The sequence below is a fragment of the Syngnathus scovelli genome, chromosome 12, assembly GCF_024217435.2.
Source record: "Syngnathus scovelli strain Florida chromosome 12, RoL_Ssco_1.2, whole genome shotgun sequence".
Taxonomy (NCBI): domain Eukaryota; kingdom Metazoa; phylum Chordata; class Actinopteri; order Syngnathiformes; family Syngnathidae; genus Syngnathus; species Syngnathus scovelli.
In genome coordinates, this window is record NC_090858.1 from 11,463,460 (window position 1) to 11,483,067 (window position 19,608).

General features: G+C 45.9%; 2 protein-coding genes across 2 annotated transcripts; both read right to left on the reverse strand.

Annotated features, from left to right (window-relative positions):
- Nucleotides 1-550: 550 nt before the first annotated feature.
- On the reverse strand, nucleotides 551-12,404 carry tnfaip3 (tumor necrosis factor, alpha-induced protein 3). The gene is made up of 9 exons (XM_049737014.1): nucleotides 12,077-12,404; nucleotides 10,039-10,388; nucleotides 7,111-7,301; nucleotides 6,873-7,014; nucleotides 6,117-6,287; nucleotides 5,813-5,993; nucleotides 4,730-5,697; nucleotides 4,243-4,451; nucleotides 551-4,162 (listed from the first exon to the last, which is right to left on the reverse strand). Exons 2-9 carry the CDS (start codon nucleotides 10,343-10,345, stop codon nucleotides 3,878-3,880), a joined length of 2,454 nt encoding a protein of 817 aa, XP_049592971.1. The 5' UTR covers nucleotides 10,346-10,388; nucleotides 12,077-12,404; the 3' UTR covers nucleotides 551-3,877.
- A 1,332-nt stretch (nucleotides 12,405-13,736) lies between these two features.
- Nucleotides 13,737-19,129, reverse strand: perp (p53 apoptosis effector related to pmp22). The gene is made up of 3 exons (XM_049736564.2): nucleotides 18,706-19,129; nucleotides 16,718-16,858; nucleotides 13,737-15,339 (listed from the first exon to the last, which is right to left on the reverse strand). Exons 1-3 carry the CDS (start codon nucleotides 18,911-18,913, stop codon nucleotides 15,128-15,130), a joined length of 561 nt encoding a protein of 186 aa, XP_049592521.1. The 5' UTR covers nucleotides 18,914-19,129; the 3' UTR covers nucleotides 13,737-15,127.
- Nucleotides 19,130-19,608: the final 479 nt, after the last annotated feature.

Sequence of the window (19,608 nt, forward strand, 5' to 3'; positions counted from 1 at the left end):
TTCATGAAACAAGTCAACAGCTGACTTATTGCTCAAACAAAGGTAACCATGGAAACGCCCTCTTTCGTTTGTACAATGGCAGCTTCCTGTCCAACTGTGCTGTACTTTTGGCTTTTGCATCATACTGATACCTGAAATAGAAGAAAGAGTGACTCACGGCGTTGTTGATTTACCGACAGCCTTTTAATGGTGACATTGCGACTTCTGCCCATGACCTCATGAACCTTTCCAAAATGTCACCTCCCCACTTCCTTCCACTTCTTTGCAGGTGGGGAGTTTACTATATGTTCTTTTTATTTTTTTATGAACATCTGGACGCTATGCTACGTTTAGTCTTTTTATCATGGTACTACTTGGAGAGCTGAGAATTATTTGAGGTGTCTCTAGGTGTAAATACTTGAAGAACCCCAGCAATATTCAATGGCAAGTTACTTTCTTACAATGCCCATTTTGGTATTGATGTTTTAGTCGTGTGTATTATTTATTAAAAGCTTGATGCAAAAAGAGTACAACAATGAGGCCACACATACAAAAATCACAGTAGACATAATTCTGATTTCTTAATAAAAATAATTCATTTCAGGACAACATATAAATAATTGTTGAATCACACAATACACATATCTTGATAAGAATAAATACTTAACAAATAAAACGAAGCTTTTTTTAAACTCTTCATACAGTACTCCATTGTGGACAGGTCCCACAAAGAAAACTTGCATGATTTGTTACACCTTTGTTACACGTCCCAAAGCGTTAGTCCTTTTTCTCACACTGGTTGGATCAAAGTGGGTGAGGGCATTAAAGCACACGGAGATCTATAGTGTACGCACACTACACTTGAACGTGAAGGCAAACTCGGCCCGCACACGGAAGAACATACCGTATGGTGCACTCGGCGATACAATGCAACCTTCAAAGTCGAACGCAAAGTAGCCCAGTAACGTTTTCCTCCCATCAAAATAAGGTGAAGCCAATTAATTCCTGTGGCAATCAAACAACCTAGAAGATGTTAATGTTTAACATTTTTGAACTCAAAAGTAGAAACAATAAGCCACTATGCCTCCTCGCCTCCACTATTTTAGTAAATTATTGTGAATGTAACTGATGTCATTTACTAGGGGGAGTCAAATTCAAGAATTTTAGGGCCATTTTAACAAATTATTAAGAAAACAATTCTTTGTTCACACTCTTTTGGGTGGGGGGTCTTTCCTAGCCATCATACCTTTGGCTATGTATTAGTAACATTAGCATTTACAAATATTTTAAAAATTTACAGGAAGGTAAGCCAATCTCTTTAAAAAAAAAAACGAATTAGAATTACAGTATTCGACTTTTGAGGCGTTTGACGTTGGGGCGTTCCACTGTATCAAACAAAGAGCGCTTGCCATGTCTCGCTAGTCCGAGGCGGCCATTTTTAAGGAGGTATAACAATAACCGTTTGGCGCTTGATGGCACAAGTACATTATTTTGGCAAAGAAACAACACCAAAAAAGAAAACCAAAGCTAGTATTAAAATACATCTGGAAGTAAGAAAAAAAAAATCCCCTCATAACAAATAAAAGAGGAATGTCAGTTTTGAGACGCACACGTGTGTTCGGATTGTGTGTATGTGTGTTTTAAAGATGAGGCATCAGGTCGGAAGGTCCAACAGCACGGACCCAGATCCATATTCACAAATGCATTTCAACCCTCCTGTTTGGTGCGAGACTCGGGAAAAAGCAAGCTCGTTTCTTCCAGGCTCAACATGGGCATGAGTAACCGTTTGAAAAATAAAAAATAAGAAAAATAAAAAACTTTTGTCAAAGTGAAAATCATCACCTTGTAAAGCGAAAATCTTATCATGATACAGAACTTTATTTTTCTGGGGCAGCAGCAGATTTCTTTTGGAAAAAAAATGAACAATTAAAATCCATTTTTAGTGCTTTGCTTAAATGACCCATGACATGACACTCACAGGAGGGTTGATATAATAATAAAATAATAATAATAATAATGGGGAGCGCTGATGCTGGCATCAGGCTCCTGTGGTCCATCTTAAAGGCAAAACTTGTGGAGGATGAGCCCCAATACAATACTGTGCCGTTACAGCAGCAGCACAAACACATTCAGATACATTGTGTCGGACCAAGTAGGCAATCAAACGGTGTGTGTGCGTGGTGCGCATGTGCGTGTGCATATGGTCTGCGTATAGATGCTCCAGTGGTCCGTAAACTGGCAAAAAACAATATCCAAGGCAACTGATCTGTTCTAAATGGGGCTTGCAAAAGGTAAAAGAACGTCAAATGCTGAACGGCGTCTCCACTGGCAACAATGGAGACGCTTTCTGTGCGTGGAGCACTACAACCAGCAGGGGCCCGCCCTGTCTGTCTTGCACTCTTGGATAGCAAACAGAGACTTTAGTCCACACGTACATGGAGATCACAAAAAAAGTATATTTACGCTAAGGGATTTGGGTTAAATCTCTGTCAGCATGGAACTTGATAGAGGGGAAGTACCGTAGATGACACGGCACAACATAAAAGATAAAAGAAAGTTGAATCCATCGTGAGATGAGGGAAGAAAGAGCAAAGTATTGGAGTCAAGCAACATAAAAAAAATGTGAAAGTTGGAATATGAGGAAAAATTTGATTTGAAAGAAATTTGCTATTATTCTTTACCATTCCCTGGAACAGTCCAAGAAAAAATAAAGTTTTGGCACCGGTCTGTTCGTATCCTGATTACCAAACAAATACCACAAATAAGACGACTGCGTCTTGAAGCAATGAGCTGAATTGAGATGAGGATCTGAGAAACTGAGCTGGGAGACAAATTTAAAGCATTCAAAAAGAAAATCAAGGTTGAATTGAAAGATGTAAATTAATTGAGATGCCCGTCTCTGAAATATGACATCATACAAAGAAGACAAGCCACTTTTTGGCAAGTCTCTACCCTGGTCAGCGTTTCCTTAAAAAAGTGCATTTCCAAAACCTCAATCGCTGGAAAATATACTTTTCTGAGAAAATTCCCATGTACGTTTGGACAGCCATGAAATTGTTTAGCAAAAGCGGCAGTTACATCTACAAAGGGATTTCCCTCAAATAACTTGTGGAAGATGTGATCACATCATACAAATTGATTGTAAGAGCTTCTCTTCTTTTCTTTTGTGTTTTTTTTTTGGCAAGAACATTGAATGATTTGGATCAAGGTAGGTGGGGAACTTTTTGATCGGTCACAACTCTCACGCTCATACCCTGGAGAACAAACACGAAGCTAGATGAACAAGCACAAATGCATCCAGAGAGACGAGGGCTCGAAATCCTTGGCTGTGATCTAGACCGGTGATTTCCAACCACACAAGACATTTGGCTTTCATCCAATTTCATAGAATTTGGTTTACTACAAATATCTTGGAGCATTCATCTGTCTGGTAATCTTGGGAATCACCGGTCGAAACAAAAAAAAAGTCGGATGCTTCCGGTTGACGTACAATCATTGCGTCCGGCACGAGTGGGCAGGTACCTCGAAATACATTTTGTACACGTGCGGCCGCAGCTCGTCGGATGGTCATAATTGCACAAAGAGGTATTGTGGAGGCCATGTCTACTGTGCGCGCGCAAGCACGCACTCACGCACGTGCACGCGCGCGCGCGCGCGCGCACACACACACACACACACACACACACACACAACACACACACACACACACACACACACACACGCGCACACGTTTGCTTATCCCCCCACGTGCACACGCGCACTTTTTCTTCACATTCTACACGGGAGAGGAAAGGGCGTTACGGGGCAGGGTGATGATTTTCAGGCCATAAGGTTACTAGTTAGTCACTTGCTAGTTAGTTGGTTTGTTGGTTGGTTAGTAGGAGAGTGTCGCTGGGGTTCATCCGCGGTAGATCTGTTTGAAGTGGTCGCACTCGTTGCAGTAGCCCTGTTTCTCCTGGTTGGCGTAGTGGTCGCAGCCTTGCGTCCGGCACCGCTGCTTGGACTTCTCCTTGGGCGCCTGCGCCCGGCGACCTGCGTCCCGGGCCTGGCCCCCCCGCGTGTGACACTCGGGGCAGAGGTCCGTGCAGCCCGGAGACACGTTGCTGCAGCCGCTCCGCCGGCACTGTGTCTGCGTCTGAGTCTGTGACTGCTGCGTGGAGCGGGGTTTGGTGGTTCGCTCGCGCTATTGGGATAAAAGGTGCAATATATTATAAACAACCGTATTGTTATATTTTTTCCTAAGGCAGAGGAAGCGGAACCTACCACGACAGGGGGAGGGGAGTGAGGCGTGCGATGTGCCACCTGGTTGAGCCGTGCACTTTGCTCTTTGACGTAGCATTTGTCGCAGTAGCCCTCCAGCATGGCCTTGCCCAGCGCGCCGCAGCCCGGCCCGCGACAGCGCGCCGCATTCTGGAAGCCAGCCTCCGCGCCATGCCGGCCCTGTGTCGGGGCTGGGGGAGGAGGTGTCAGGTCTGGAACGGAAACGCGCAAACTTCATAAATGGTGTGAAAGGCAAATGAGAATATGGGCAACGTTCATACATTCCATTTTCAATTGGTGAAAATAAAAAGTGACTGTTCCTGTTATTTATATTATTATTACTTGTTATTTAGGCATTATTCTGGAAAAAAATATTGTAGATGTTTTTATAAACTGCATCTTTTCATATTCAAATTATCTTGTACTTTGCTGATTTTCAATTGTCGACTGGAAATGGAAAGAAGGAACAACCAATGATGAAAGAACTTACGGTGGTTAGTCTGATAGTCTACGTAGCAAATAGTGCAGAAGCCCAACTTCTCCGGTGTCCCAAAGAACTGGCAACCGGACCGTTTACAGGGCCGGGCGAGCGGGACTTGCCAGGCGGAGGCGTGGCCCGGCGTCAGGGTGAGGCACGGCCGCTCCTTCGGCTGGCTCCAGGCCGAAGACGAGGCCTCAGTCCCGGGCTTGCCGGGTTGCGTATCGCCCGCTTCCGGAGCCTGCTGCCTCTGCATGCAGGGCGGACACAGCCCGTTGAATATCCGAAAGGCTTCCTGTCTGCACATGCCGCAGCGCTCCGTCTCCGCCTCGCGAGGGGGCCCCCACTGGTTCCAGCCGGGAGCCTGCGGTGCGTGAGGGGCAACGGCGTCCGGTCCAGTTCCGGCCCCAGGCGGCGCCTGGTACTGCCTGGAGTTGAAGCAGCGCTCGCACAGTCCGGCGTGCTCCACGCTGAGGGTGAAGAGGCAGCCGGGGCTTTTGCACTTCATGGCATGAGTTTCGCTGTACAGGCTGAGGCTGGGCGCGGTGGGCGGAGGGGGCGGGCGTGGGCTGGACAGCAGCACCACCCGGCTGGATGAGGAGGACGGCGGGCTGCTGCTCCGCCCGCCTCTGGAGCTGCCCTCGCTGCTGTCCGAACCGCCGCCGCTGCTGCCCCCGCCCTTGGTGTGCACCAGGCCTTCTATCCTGGTTCCGGTGGAGGCGGCGGTGGTGGCCTGGCGTTTCTCAAAGCACTCGTGGCAGTGCGGCTGCGTGTCCACCGACACGTAGAAGGTGCAGCGTGGCGTGGCACAGCGGATCTCGATGAGCGAGAGCTGTGAGACGGAGAAGGGCGGCGGGCGCTGAGGCTGGGCTGCCCACGCCTGTTCCTTGTCCTCCTGCCAGCGCTGGTACTCATGGTTGACCAGCTGCAGGTAGTCCTCCATCAAGTTCATGTCCTCCGGCAAGTTGCCCTCATCCAACCTTTTGGACCACAGACGGCACTGTGCTTATTATCTCTACCAAGGACCTTGCTCAGTCAAGTCAAACGGTGTGTCACGCCCCCCCACCAGATATACATTCCTTAAATAAAACGTACCGTGCCGCGTTGATGATGCGCGTGGTGTCGTATCCCAAGCCAATGACAGGGATCTCAATGAGCAGCAAGTAGTCTTTGAGGAGCCTCTCCTTTACTTGCTGCTCCTTCTCCATCAGGAAGTGCACCTTCAGCTCCTCAAAGCCTCCGCGGCCAGGATTGATCAGTGGCACGGCTCGTATTTCTTAAACAAGAAAAAAGAATGGCAATACAGACTTGAAAAATTGAAGTTTTCCTTTAATAATAGAGAACGTAGATAGGATTGGGGGACAGCAACACGCAACCGATTTGTTCCTTAATTGCTTACCAGGACCGCTGTCTTTAATGGTGATGAGGGGTGCAAAGTGCTGCGAGTCATAGCCCAGCACGATGGGGTATTTGTAGCACTCGGCCGGGGGCCAGTGCAGTGGAAGATAAATCCCGCCCACGTTGAGGGGCGAGATGGACGACCCCGATTTCATGCTCCTCAGCACCTGGTCTGTTGGTAAAGGAAAGCACTTTTCAGTAAAGGAACACAAAGAGTTCTGCTACAACTTCAGAACGAGCTAAATTGGAAAAAAAAAAAAAAAAAAAAGGAAAAGCCACTCGCAATTAATCTGACTACATTTCTTATGGCAAAATAATGAAAGTCAACTCTGCTATGTCCTACAATAAGTACCATTTGTTTTTTAAGTCAACAGTTCCTTTCTTCTTTCAAAATATTTGGACAACTTTATGATTGAAATATTTCAGCTAAAGATTTTGACTTTTTTTAGAGAGTAAATTTAGATTTTACTCCCAAAATATAACCTTTTCCCCAAAAATTAATATAACATTTCTACTTACATCAGCATTGTTGTTCTCCTATTTTGATATACTTCTTTGGCTTGTAATGTAAATTAATCTATTTTTCTTCTTGTAGTGAAACCGTTTAGGCTTAATCTATATTTGAGATGAAATATTTTGACTGAAACAATTGTTGCATGTCGTTAGGCTAATAGTGTAAATTATGTCGAATCTCGGTCATGGTAATCCTCCGCAAGACACGTTAACTCTTCTTGTTTGTTGAACTTGTTGCACGCACCTGCGATAACGATGATGGGCCTGCGGAGGATGTTGGACAGGACAAAGATATGGATGTCCTCCAGTGAGTCAAACTGGAGGCCGTTGCTACTGGAGACCGGGGACGCCATCTTTACGATCTTCTCCCACTCGTCCTCCCAGTTCTGGAAGCCGTGCACCACACGAAGGCAATTTGTTGTTTGACTGAACACATTAAATGAAGGTCGGGTGTTCTTAACACAGCGAGTTCGGCTTCTGACCGTGGTGGTGTACCGGAGGCCCGTTTGAGTGAACTCCTGAGAGTGCAGAAGCTCGGCCTGGAAGCGCGCCCGAAAGACGCCAGTGTCCGTCTCTTTCAAAACTCCGTGGAGGGCTTTGCGGAGAACCAGGTCCGTGTCCTGGACACCCAGCATGTACTGGGAGGCAGCGTGCAGCAAGCAGTTGCCATCTCCTTTACAAACAAGAAACAAACCTCATGTTATATTTGAGCCGGAGACAAAAAGTTCAGAAGTCACGTTTGCGACAACTGGGCCGAACACTGCAAGGCACATTGGAGGCATATTAAGCGAGGCACCGTGTGACTGGAGATAATTACACTATAATGCGTGTAGATGATACACCCACACACACGCGCACACACACACGCACACACACACACACACTCACAGACACACACACTCACAGACACACACAAAGGAAAGGAGGAGCGTGGGGATTTTCCGCGCTGTGGGCTAGATTGTGTGATGATATGACGCTCACATGTCTGAAAGCACAAAGTGAGCAAAGTTTCTCCTTAGGAGGTCAACCATGAGAAACTATGTGAAAATAAATAAACCTCCATTGCAAGCTTATCTCCCAGGAAAGTGTTGTCAGTTGTCACGCTAGCAAAATAGCATCTTTTAAAAAACAAGTCAAAAGTACAAAACAAAACGGTAGCAGCTCTCATTTGGACCATATGCTGATGAGTCAAGGTAGCCACGTTTAGCCACGTTAGCCACGTTACCCCACAGCAGCACCTTATTTGTAGTGTTACTTTTTTTTCCAAGGTGCAACCAAACGACATTATTGCGCTGACTAAAGAGCCTCTTTGGGTCTTTCTGTCATTGTGAAAGATTGTGCAGAGAGCCTTGTTGTCGTACAAAACACAGGAATTTCCCAGCTAGTGCTCTTCATCTTGTTCATCCCGGCACGTCAAACGCAGCACTTAACCGGTCCCGGACTTTCCACGGAAGGAGGGGAAAGGAAAAGAGGGCAGGGCAGGGCAGGGCAGGACAGGGGAGGGGAGGGGAGGAATGCTGGCGCGTTATCTTGAAACAGCAAGCGCCACTGCGACCGCCACTCACATCAAGTATGAATGAGTGTGCGTTTGCAAAACACACCAACGTGTGTATGGTCAGAATGAAAGTGAATGAAACAGTCATTCACTCATTTTATCAGTTGGTAGCTGATACATCAAAACCACTCCTAAGTACAAAACAGCAGATGAAAAGGATTTTACATAAAAACAACTATACAAATTAATACTTCACAGAAAGATGCAAAATTAATATAAAACAAAATGAAGGTCATCATGTTGGCGGGCACTTGACAACTGTTCCAGTTTCTCGCATGGCGCTCTTACTAAAATTAATTGCCCACCCCCTACAATATTGCATATCATCGAGACCCACCAAGCAGCAGAGCAGATAAAGGTGTGCTTCATGCAAAGCCAAGTCAAGTGGGAAGTGGGACATTTTGGGCTGAAGCGTCAAAATTGTGTGAACTCCAGGCAGGAGCGACATTGCTTAGCGTGCAAACATGCTAAATTGTCAAGCGCTACACCTTCTAATGTGGGCACAGCATGTTGTTGACATTTGATACGTCGCTTGCAGCTTTAATTGTTAGAGCTATTTTTAGAGTAGCAGGTGAATGTAAATTAGCATTGGCCGCCGCAAAGAGCTGTGATTGTTATGACCTTCTCAAGATGGCTCTTCATTGATGGACTTCTGTTTTGTGTGTGTGTGTGTGTGTGTTTGTGTGCGTGCGTGCGTGCGTGCGTGCGTGCGTGCGTGCGGTGCTCCAGTGACTCAGCAGCAGACACTCAATGTGTGTGTGAATGTGTCCTCTGCTGAATGTCACGTCTGGGTGCTTCGGAGTTCGCGACTGTGAGTCCCACTTTGATGATATCATCATCACTGCGCACTAGGGCGTTCTATGTGTCTATTACCGGCAAAGTTTTGTCAACTTCAGGGTGCTTTCTGATGAGGAAGCGAGCTTGTGAGAGCGAGTGTGCTCCAGTCGTTTCTGAGTCAACTCACGGGACAAGTTCCTCATCTATGCAGTCATGGTGATGCTTGCAATAAAAGAGATTATTTCTGCTTCCTCCTTCTCCACTTTGGACTGATCTGATGCTTCCCTTTAACATATACAAAGGCCGTTCTGAAAATGATTCCCCTGCACTACTTTGAGGACAGCTCTAAAAATAGAGTCCTGTGTACGGCGCTTGACAGCTGCGCTTGGTTTACTGCGCTAAAAGAGCGTGGTCACGTTTGATTTAACGAGGCCCAGTGACACACCTGACGGCGCGAGGGACGCTGTAAATCTTCCCGGCCATGTAAATCTATTTAGGAGCCTGCCAGATTTATAGCCCTCCTGCGCACAAGGCGAAAAAGAAGGGGCAGACCCCCGAGTTGTAAATAAAAGGGTGCGAAACCACAGAGTTTCCCCATCGTGCTTCAGAACGGGTGTGCGGGCGCTGGGATGTTCCACGCCTTTGACCAAAACATGACTTTGCAACATTCGAAAACCTTTTCCGGGGTGACTAAATGAGTAAAGTGGAACCCAAGAAGGTCTCGCTGCTGTCACTTGCAGTAACCGCAGCAGCAAACGTGAAATAAAGTTGACTCATCGGCGTTCTCATTGAGCTCCTTTATCACAACACTCAGAAGTTTACATTTGCAACAACTATGGCTAATCAGTGGATTTCTAGCCGATCAAAGGCAACACGAGCCATTTTCTTAGGGATGAGGAGATCCATGGCGAGACATGGAGACCAAGCAACAGTCGGTTGACTATGAGGAGAAGCAACAGGTCTAAGTCGAAACCGGATTCCAGTCAGTCAGAAACTTAAAGAAAGTAATTTTGCGACAAGACACGCAAAGAAGTTCATTTGGGGGAAAGGCACCATAAGAGCAACGACCATCTCTTACCGTTGGTGCGCAGGGGAACCATCTTCTTGACTTCCCGGCACCAGTTGAGCTTCTTCTCCTGCTCCAGTGAGGCCTGCATGACTCGGTCCAAGATGGCGGCCTGCACCACTTCGCGGAAAGCCTGTGGGAAGTGGTTCATGGCGATCATCTCCAGCGTGTAGCGGTGCATGCCTCGCAGGTGGTGCATGAGACCACCGCTGGCTGCTGGCTTCAACACGTCGTTGGGCACCCGCTGGCGGATCTTCACCGCCTTCAGTAGGTTGGACACAAACAGGAACTTGGGGAGGAAGTTCTGGCCCTGCGACATGATGGCGAGGAACGGGATCGGGCGAGGGGGTAGAAGGCGGAAACTGCAATGGAGGGAGATGGCGGAGTCAGTTAGTCTGCCAGGAAACTACAGCCAGAGATTCCCCTCTTTTATTTTTTTATTGGACGGTTAATTTATAGCTGGCTTGGGAAAGCACCTCAAACACAATCATCAGTCCACTAAATCAAATAAAATCCACAAAGACAGCCTTGTATTCTGGTTTGAGTAAACACAATGCTCCAGTGTGCCGTTGTGCTTGAGGGGGGGGGTAATCCCACAATGCGCTCACTCTGCTGACAAGTAGTATGACAACGCAAGCTCTTAAGGTACATTTTCTGGAAGTGATCATCTTATGGTCATGGAAACGCACGTTTCACTCACATGAGCTGCCAACAGCATTACAACAACAAAAAAGCACACAGGAAGTTGGCGGTAGCGGGTCAGGTGACAAATCAGGCATCCCGTCAGATTTAAATTCGCTGACGGGACGACAAACAAAAACCTGTAGCTAAAATGTCCAAACGTCTGCCAAACTTTGTTTGACTCATCATCTGCAACTTCCCACACGCTGCACTGACACTAAAAAAAACATTTTTACGTAACATTAGCTATTTTCACAATGTACGTAAGAGCCATAATTTATCTTGCCGTTATTATCAGAACTTTTATTTTGTTACTACTTTTTTGCTTGTCATCAGAGAAGCCTGTTCAGTGGTTCATATTTTACGGCGCGGAGCAAGAGGATGAGGCTGCTGAGCATCCGGCAACAACAAAGGCCGCAGTGAGCTTTTTATAACAATTTTCTTCTGGCAACATTACGCCTTTTTATTTTAAGTGTAAGATTAAAATGTCATTTACCAAAGTTACAACTTTTACCCCGACTCCATTTATTGCAGTTTTGTCTCCATTTCAATACGTGTTGACTACAGCATCATTCTCATTAAAACATTTGTTTGTGAAAAATACAAAGGCCTGCGGATGGAAGATTATAGGGTAGAATATTTTTTTTTTAGCTTCATACTCCTTGTTCAAAAGCAGATGCACGTTCTAGAAGAAAAAGCTGACCAATATTTGCATCAGCAGACTATGATTGAGAGTTTACGTCAATCTGGCACCACCACCACCTCCATGTCTGGTGCCAGCCACCCTTCTGCACACCCCTGACCCTGCTGTCACCTGTTGCCAAACGTCCAACAGAATAAGAGCCTTGTGTTCAAACAGGCCCGGATTTCACAATGTCAGTCAACTTGTAAGTCAAGACAAGATCATCATTACTATAATACTTTTTGATATCTCCAATGTAAAGTGGGTGCCTTGTCTCAATTTAAAAAAGAAACACCGCTTTCGAAGGCTACAGTTTGGCCCCTGGGCCTTGAGTTTGACACCTGTGCCACGGATGCTTCACCTCTCCACGAGTGGCAGGTGCACGCAGACATACAACACACATTATTAGTACTTGTTCGAGCCAACGAGGCTGACGTAATCCCCAACGACAACAATAGGGTCCAACGACCCCCCCCCCTCCCCCAAAAGCGTTCGCGCAGAGACGACCGTAGCCCGGCTAAACGGCTTCCGCGACAGCCCGCTGACAGGAGGAGGATGACGTCTTTGTAAACAATGGCTGTCGTGAGCCGCTCGCTTCCAAAACCGACTCGAGAAGGCCCTGCATGGCCACCGCCTCCTCGGACTCGCCTGGCAAGCCGAGCCGACGCGTCGTTGGGACGGGCTTACCTGTCCGACGTGCGCCGGAGGGCTGGTGCTACAACAAAGGCCGCCGGATGCTCGGCAGCCTCATCCTCTCGCTCGGCGCCATTCGAGCTTCTCCTCTCGGCGCGGCGAATTTTTTGGGGGGAGGGGAGAGGTGAGGGGGGGAAGAGCTCGCACTTTGACGAGTCCTCGCGTTCACGAGTACACGCGTGGACGCCGACGATAGCGTTTAAACCATGAAAGCAGAGATAGCAAGAGTGTGGGGGATAAAAAGCCCAAGTCAAGGGGATTTCCACACAGGGACTTTCCGTCCACCCATTTTACTTCCCTCCCTCACTCAAGTCAAGTCTCCCCCCCCACCCCCTCCCTCCCCTCATCAACCCTTGGGGGCTGTTACGCTGGTCGCCGCCAGGGGGAGCTCACAGGCGGAGCTGCCTTGTACGGTGGCCGACAGGGGCGAACGCTAGAATGCTGTAAGGGATTTTTTTTTTTTTTTAAGAAAACAAAGCAAAAACACATATTCAAAGTAAAATACACTCAAAAGAACTGCAAAACTAAAACACTCCAAGTAAGAAAGACTGCAAACGCAGGAATGCTGTAAGGAAAAAAAAGATTAAACGAAATCAAAGCAAAAACACATGCACAATAAAATACACTCAAAAGAACTGCAAAACAAGTAAGAAAGGCTGCAAACGATGAATGCAAACAAAAATCAAAGACATGAATGCAAAAATAAACATATAACAATAAATACATTTGAAAACAATAATAAAACGTACAAAAACACATTGGATTTAAAACAAGAATAATAACTTAAAATGTCAATCTTGACCCAATTGTTGAACAGGTGAATTTTTTATGACTTTTACAAGCCATTTTTTGTACGACAATCATCAATTACACAATCTGCAGTGTCCATTAAGAAACGAACATCATATTTATTAAGGAATTTTATTTTATTTTATTTTATGAAAAGAAGCTCATTAGATTTGATTCGTGTTGAGCAACACATGCTCTCGGCCAACAGATGGCGGAAATGTCACTTCTTTAAAACAGGACTTGTCAATGTTGACGCTAACCCCACGCAAACACGTGCATACACACGCTAGGCTGGGAACAAGTTAGATTCCTCAAGGAGGCCCTTCCCAGGGTGGGGTCCAGTGGTTGTGAGTCACTGGTCGCTTATCACCACGGCTGTGTGTCCGCGTGCGTGTTGGCAAGTCGAGGACAAAGTTCAGCAAACTGTTTGCACACAACACATTTTGACTGCCAGTAGTAATGCAGTTTAGCAGTTAGCTTAGCATTCCTGTTTACTGCTGTTGTAATAAAATTGTTATTAAATCTTTGACGACACAAATAAAATAAAACACAAGATGAACATATTACTATATAAGTCTTAAAATAAACAAAGATTAAAATATTACTATATAAGTCTTAAAATAAACAATATTACTATAGTAGTACAAATTGTGTTTGGGGTTCTGCTACAGTACAAATGTTTCTTTCTTTACCTAGAATATTGCATGCCTCACACTTTGAAACTCGTCCCTGTAACCGTCAGCGTTACAGATGCCACACCTGCTGTGTAGGCGGCACGCATGGCAGCAAAGACGCTTGCGGCGCTATTAGTCATAGTGACAAGTACAGAGGAGTATTTTTTTTATTCACTGAAGAAACAAATCAATTTTGTCAAAATGAAACAGTTTATTGCATAAAAAATAAAAACTACCAATAAAAGAGAATCAGTTGACACTACAGCAGGAGAACAATAAGAGGCAAAGAGTTAATAAAAACACGTGACGCACCCACCGGAAAGACAAAGAGCGTTAATACAGTAGTAGCACAGTAGTTGTCTTTCTCCTACTGCTCATCAACGCACATGCAACCTGCCACGATTCATCCCCATATTCAAATATTTTGCATTTGGTTTAGTCTGTCAGTATCGATTCACATAGTATCTTTTTATCTACATGAATTGCTAACTAAAATATGCTCTTTTTTTGTTTTGCACACTTAATAAATCAAAGAAGGATTATTTAGATGCAAAGTTCTCACATTTGAGCAGCTAAGGCACATCAGACAAATGGATTTTGGTGTTTTGCATACTAAATTATGTTAGTTTGCTCCTTTACTGGTTCAAATAAAACCCAAACACAACACGATAGTTTGTGAAAAAAAAAAAAAACACACACATTTCGGTACTTACTGCTTCCTTTAAACCACCAACAACAAAAAAACTTAATATCACAATCAAAGCGGTTTACACACATTCTGACATCTTTTGAAAATCCTAATTTCTCTAAAAGATGATATATCACAATAGAGTTTGTATTTTAGCGCAATTACATCACACAGCATTTAATGCGAAGCAAAATGAATCCGCCTCATGTCTCTTTGTGACAAATACAAATGAAGATCGTGCAGCCAAAAAAGATGAAGAAATGAGGATTTCAAATGCCAAGGAAAAAAAGGTGTAGACATGACATGAAACCATATTTTATATGCAATGGGGGAAAAGAAAGAAAGGAAAAAAAAAAAAAAGGAAAACACCAGAATTCCAGTGTGTGAAATTGCTGTCCGAAGCTTCAATGGCAGGGTGGCAGACCTTTTTTCCTATTTTCTAAAAGTATGACAAAATAGCATACAATTTTCCCCCCAAAAATACTAAGTATTTTTTATCGCATTTCTTGTTAGAGAGCTAGATCAATCGCTGCGGATCAATCACACTGGGTCACTTGCACTGGAATGAACGCTCCAGATTATCGAGTCTAGAACAATTGCGCCTGATCAACACTTTACATCGATCTTTTCGGAACAATAAATTGCAGATCAATTGATCCCTTTTGTTAGTTCAAATTGCATGGCGAGCTGGATTCATCAAATTTCTTCAGATCAAACGGTTCTGAACAAGCGAGTAGGCACTTTGGTGACGTTTTGTAAGTCGAAGCACTGAGGGACAAAACGGTTGCTACTGACGATGCCGATGCGACCTCCATCTTGAATTGGAGCAAAAGTGTACACATGTTCCAAGACAGAGGAGGACATGCTGCTGGTAGTTGGGGTCGAGGGGGAGCTTTAGGCGGACGTGTAGAGGTACTTGGTCTTGGCCAAGCCGGTGAGCTCGTCCTCGTAGCGCGGCAGGCAGCAGAAGAGCACGGCACAGCCGATGCACAGCAGGGTGGCGCCCCAGGCGAAGCCGTACGCCCACGTGTAGTAATAGTGGCCCTCGAATATCAGCTCGTTGAACTTGACCGGGTAGATGATCAGGGCGATCACCTGCAGCACCACTGCAAAGGAAATGCCACACTCCTTTTAGCATTTCTCATTTTGTTTCGCTGGCGATCAAAACTAGTGACCATATTTCATTCCGGTAGAGGATGGATGACAGCCGAGCTAACTAGAGTGTGAGAAAAATACTTTCACACCAACGCGAGACACTATTGGAGGAAAATACTCCACGCCAGCAACAAAGTGTTGAGTCACAATTAAGCAATCAAATCTGGCACCGCCCGTTGCGTCTACTCGAGAAAAAAGGCGTCAGTGATGAATTGTGATGCAATAAAAAAAACAAAAAATCAGACACTCAGGAATTCTAAAGTCGCGGGGAGGACGATACACTTATATTTTGGGGTGTTCCCTTCCAGGACAGACACGAGAGTCACTGATAAATTTGTGAGTCAGAAAATAAGCAAAGCAGCTGCTTCACTTCCTGTCACAAACAATCACTGCACAAAATGGATGACGAGTGCCAGTAAAAGCGGCAAGTTGACGGACGGACGGACGGACGGACGGACGGACGGACGGACGGATGATTAGTAGCCGTCACCTGAATGCAAGTCAACACTGTGTGTTAAGCATCTTTGTACTTGGTACAAATTCAATTTCACACTTGGATGCCGCATTAGCTCCTTTTCTAAAAGTTTCATGCTTGGGAATGTGTACTCGAAGGCTGATTCTTTTTTGTATCGTCGAGTAGTCTTAAAACAGAAACTTATCTTTTCTTTCTTTCCTAACCGCATATACAAACAAGTCCACGTGGTCCTGTGAGGTAAAAGTACTTTCCAACATTCCACCAATGCTGACACACCCGACTTTTGCCGAGCCCTACCCTGGCTCGCTCGCTCCCTCCTTTGCTCGCTCACTCACTTCCGCTCCTACAACACGTCGTCATGTTGTTCATCCCTTTTTCTTTGGTACTGGATCCCTCCCAGCAACTTAGAAAGAACCTCACCATTTACTGCTCACTGCTTTCACTCCTCTGTGTGACCTTTTGTTCCCTAGCAAAACCCAACAAGAGCAAGCAAGTGAACGACCGCTCGGGGGAAGCCTTTTGCAAAGCGTTCATCAGAGCGAGGAAACAAAGAGGACCAGCGGTTTGCAGGCCAAAGCCTTTACTGTCCATGAAACATAATGCTCTGGTCGCCCTCGTTAACGGCACCCAGCGCAGAAATGCGTCGAAAAGTGCCACTTTTTACAGTAGAGAGCTGTTTCTGTGGTAACGTGGCTCAAACGTTGATGAACAAACAAACGGAATATATTCGCCACCATGTTGTAAAGGCCCAAATTAAGTTTGGCCAACGTGGTTCCTATACCATTAGATGTAGTACATAAACAACACACAACCACATACGGTTATTTACGTTCATACGTGCACATGTTTCTTACCAACAATAATAAGCATGACTCCGATGATTGGCAGTAGTGTGACGTTGAGCGTGCAGCACAGCGCCACGCAGGACAAGATGAAGGCGCCAATGAGGATGAGGAGGCCGATGATCATCAGGGCGGCCACTGCCTGCGCCCACGCTGCTCGTGCAACACACAAACACACACTGATCAGGAAAAACAAACATGGCGGCCTCACGTCAGTACAATGCAACGTGGTTGCTTGGTGGGGCTGAAATGATTATGATGATAACCGTGATGCTGATTTACAGCCTAAGCCGATACAAAGCAAGGTCCGCGGCGGCCCGCAAAACCACGTACGCCTTCTGCGGCGCCACGTGACGCTCTCCAGATAAAAGCGCTACAGAATACAACCACAGCAACCTCCTCGCACGCTTTAAAGGAGCTTGTGTGTTGATTTCCTTGAGGACAGAAAAAACTCTTTTTTTAAGCATTACATTTTATGTACACATTTAGCTTTGTTGACAATTTTTAATTATTATGTCGCTACCAAACAGAATTTGTTGATGTTTTTGTACTATTACAAAATATGTATACATAGAAAAATTCTGCACCACACAGTCATACCATGCAAGCCTTTTGTGTTCTCTACGCTTTGTCGTTAACGTGTGGGTCAGCCAACACCTTCAATTATTCATACCTGTGTGTGTATGTGTATGTGTGTGTGTGTGTGCATCTGATGCCTAGCTACCTGGCCTGAGGCATGACTGACACACACACGCACTCACAGACACACACAACGGACGTGTTCGACAGGTTGGCGCTCTTCTCTCAAACGTCAACGATCCCGTTTGGCTGACAATCAAAAACGTTTGAGTCAGACAAGGATGGTGAGCTTCTCCCGATGCTTGTCATTCTATTTTGCATGAATTAGCTTAGCTATGTATGTCATCTTTAGAGAATCAGATACAGCGCACTAGAATTGATTGGCCATCCCGGAATCTCACGAGCTTCCCAAAGGCTACCACAGGTCCACAATATTGCGGTTATCTCCATTTGTGTTAGTTGTGTGTGTAAAGCAAAGAAGAAGCGGGTCCAAACAACTCAACGGGATGTGGGCTGTGTCGCCCGTGTCTCCCCCCCGCGCTTCACTGAGACGTCAGGAGGGATATTTACGGTCGAACGACCACACCGGCGCTGGTACTACTAGACAAAAGCGTCCTCTGTTATACAGCAGTGTTGTCGTGGTGAAGGGTGCAAAGCAGTGGAGCAATCCAAGGGCAAGTTTAGGAAAGTTTCTTGGAGGAGGACATACTGAAGGTGGAAAAAAAATCCACCAATGAAACAGTTGATACTTTTTGACGCTGATTAGACGCTGAGACCATTTTCTGCTTTGATCTAAGGGGCAAAGGCCATTTTGCTACACTCAAATTTGTAAATATGCACTGATACCATACGACCAGCCTGACACACTCCTTTTGGATGATAATCAGGTCATTGTAAACAAGTGTGTTGACACGGTGATGATCAACAACAAAAAACAAGACAAAAACCACAGGCTCTCTCTGTATACGTGCTTGCTGAGCTTGAGGCTTATGATCGAAGGGATGTATTTGTGGTCTGAGTTTGAAATACGTATATATCTCTTGTGAAAATCCTGCAACCTTTCTGACACACCTCATAACGACTACCTGAACTGTCAATAATTTGGCGGAAGCTCCATCCTGACGTTCTAATTTTTAGGGTCTCCTTTTAGTTTTTTAAGGCCAAGGTTTGTCCCCTTGCTTGGAGGTCTGGGCTCGAGCAGTTTGTTTGTGTTCCCAAGCCAGGCCGGATATGGTAAGAGAAGGGAAAGGGAGGGGGGGGATTCCAAAGTTTAGGCCTCCCTCCCCCCATCCTCAGTTTGAACTGAATTAATACAGCAAGGTGTTGCATTTTCTACCGAAGTGCGCATGAATGACGACTCCGAGTGATGTTTTCACGTCGCCACGGTTAACGCTCGTGTATAGTAGTTGCGGGTCACTTACAGAACTCCATGAGGGACTTGCCCTCCTCCCACTTGTCGTTGCGTCCGTGGTACTGCTCCCACATGCTGGCGTAGTGCGTCTTGCCCTCCTCATCAGTCACCCAGCCCGACGTAGCGGCGATGGCGATGATGTCGAAGATGATGGCGAAGAGCAGCAGCAGGGGCACGATCCACCTGCAGCGTGGGTAGGCGATTCCGCAGCGGAACATGGCGAGCTTCGGAGGACTCAAGGAAGCAAGGACGAAACGAAAGCTCTTGTCTGCTTGCCTGCTGGTGGTGGTGTGCGGCGCTGGCTGCCTGGCTTTTTAGTATCTTGGTGAGAGGAAGAGGAGGGAGAGGGAGAGGGGGGAGCCACACCCGAGTGTGCAATGCAGCCGTCAACCTGGTTTGGAACTTACAGGGTTGGACTTGTCTGCCTTGCAAAATAAGCCCAGCCCAGTTCAGTTCAGTTGAAGGGAATGGGTCATGTTACACCCTCGCAAAAAGATGTCAGCACTACTGGTCGATCCCTGGGTGGTGGCGGTGTAAATGATCTCGAAGGTCGACGTCAAAGTAGCAACCACCTGTACCGAACAACGAAAACGGAAGGTGCGGAAGCGCTGAGATAAAATGAAATGTTGTTGGGGTGACGCCTTTTCACCGCACGATGGCGGCTAAAACGCTGCACAAAAACACCGTCGGGCAATACTGTCACCTACTGGCTGTTTATCTGCATTGCTTGAATACTACGTCATGAATTATAATGGAGAGCACGAAGCGCGTTTATAAACAAAAGGTACGGAGAAATATCTTGCCATCTGTTTCCACTGTTCACTCAAATTTAAAGTGTTACTCTTTATTAGGAAGTACAATTTTTTGTTTGTTAGTAATGAGCACTTCCTGTACTCGTTTTACCTTCTTTCTA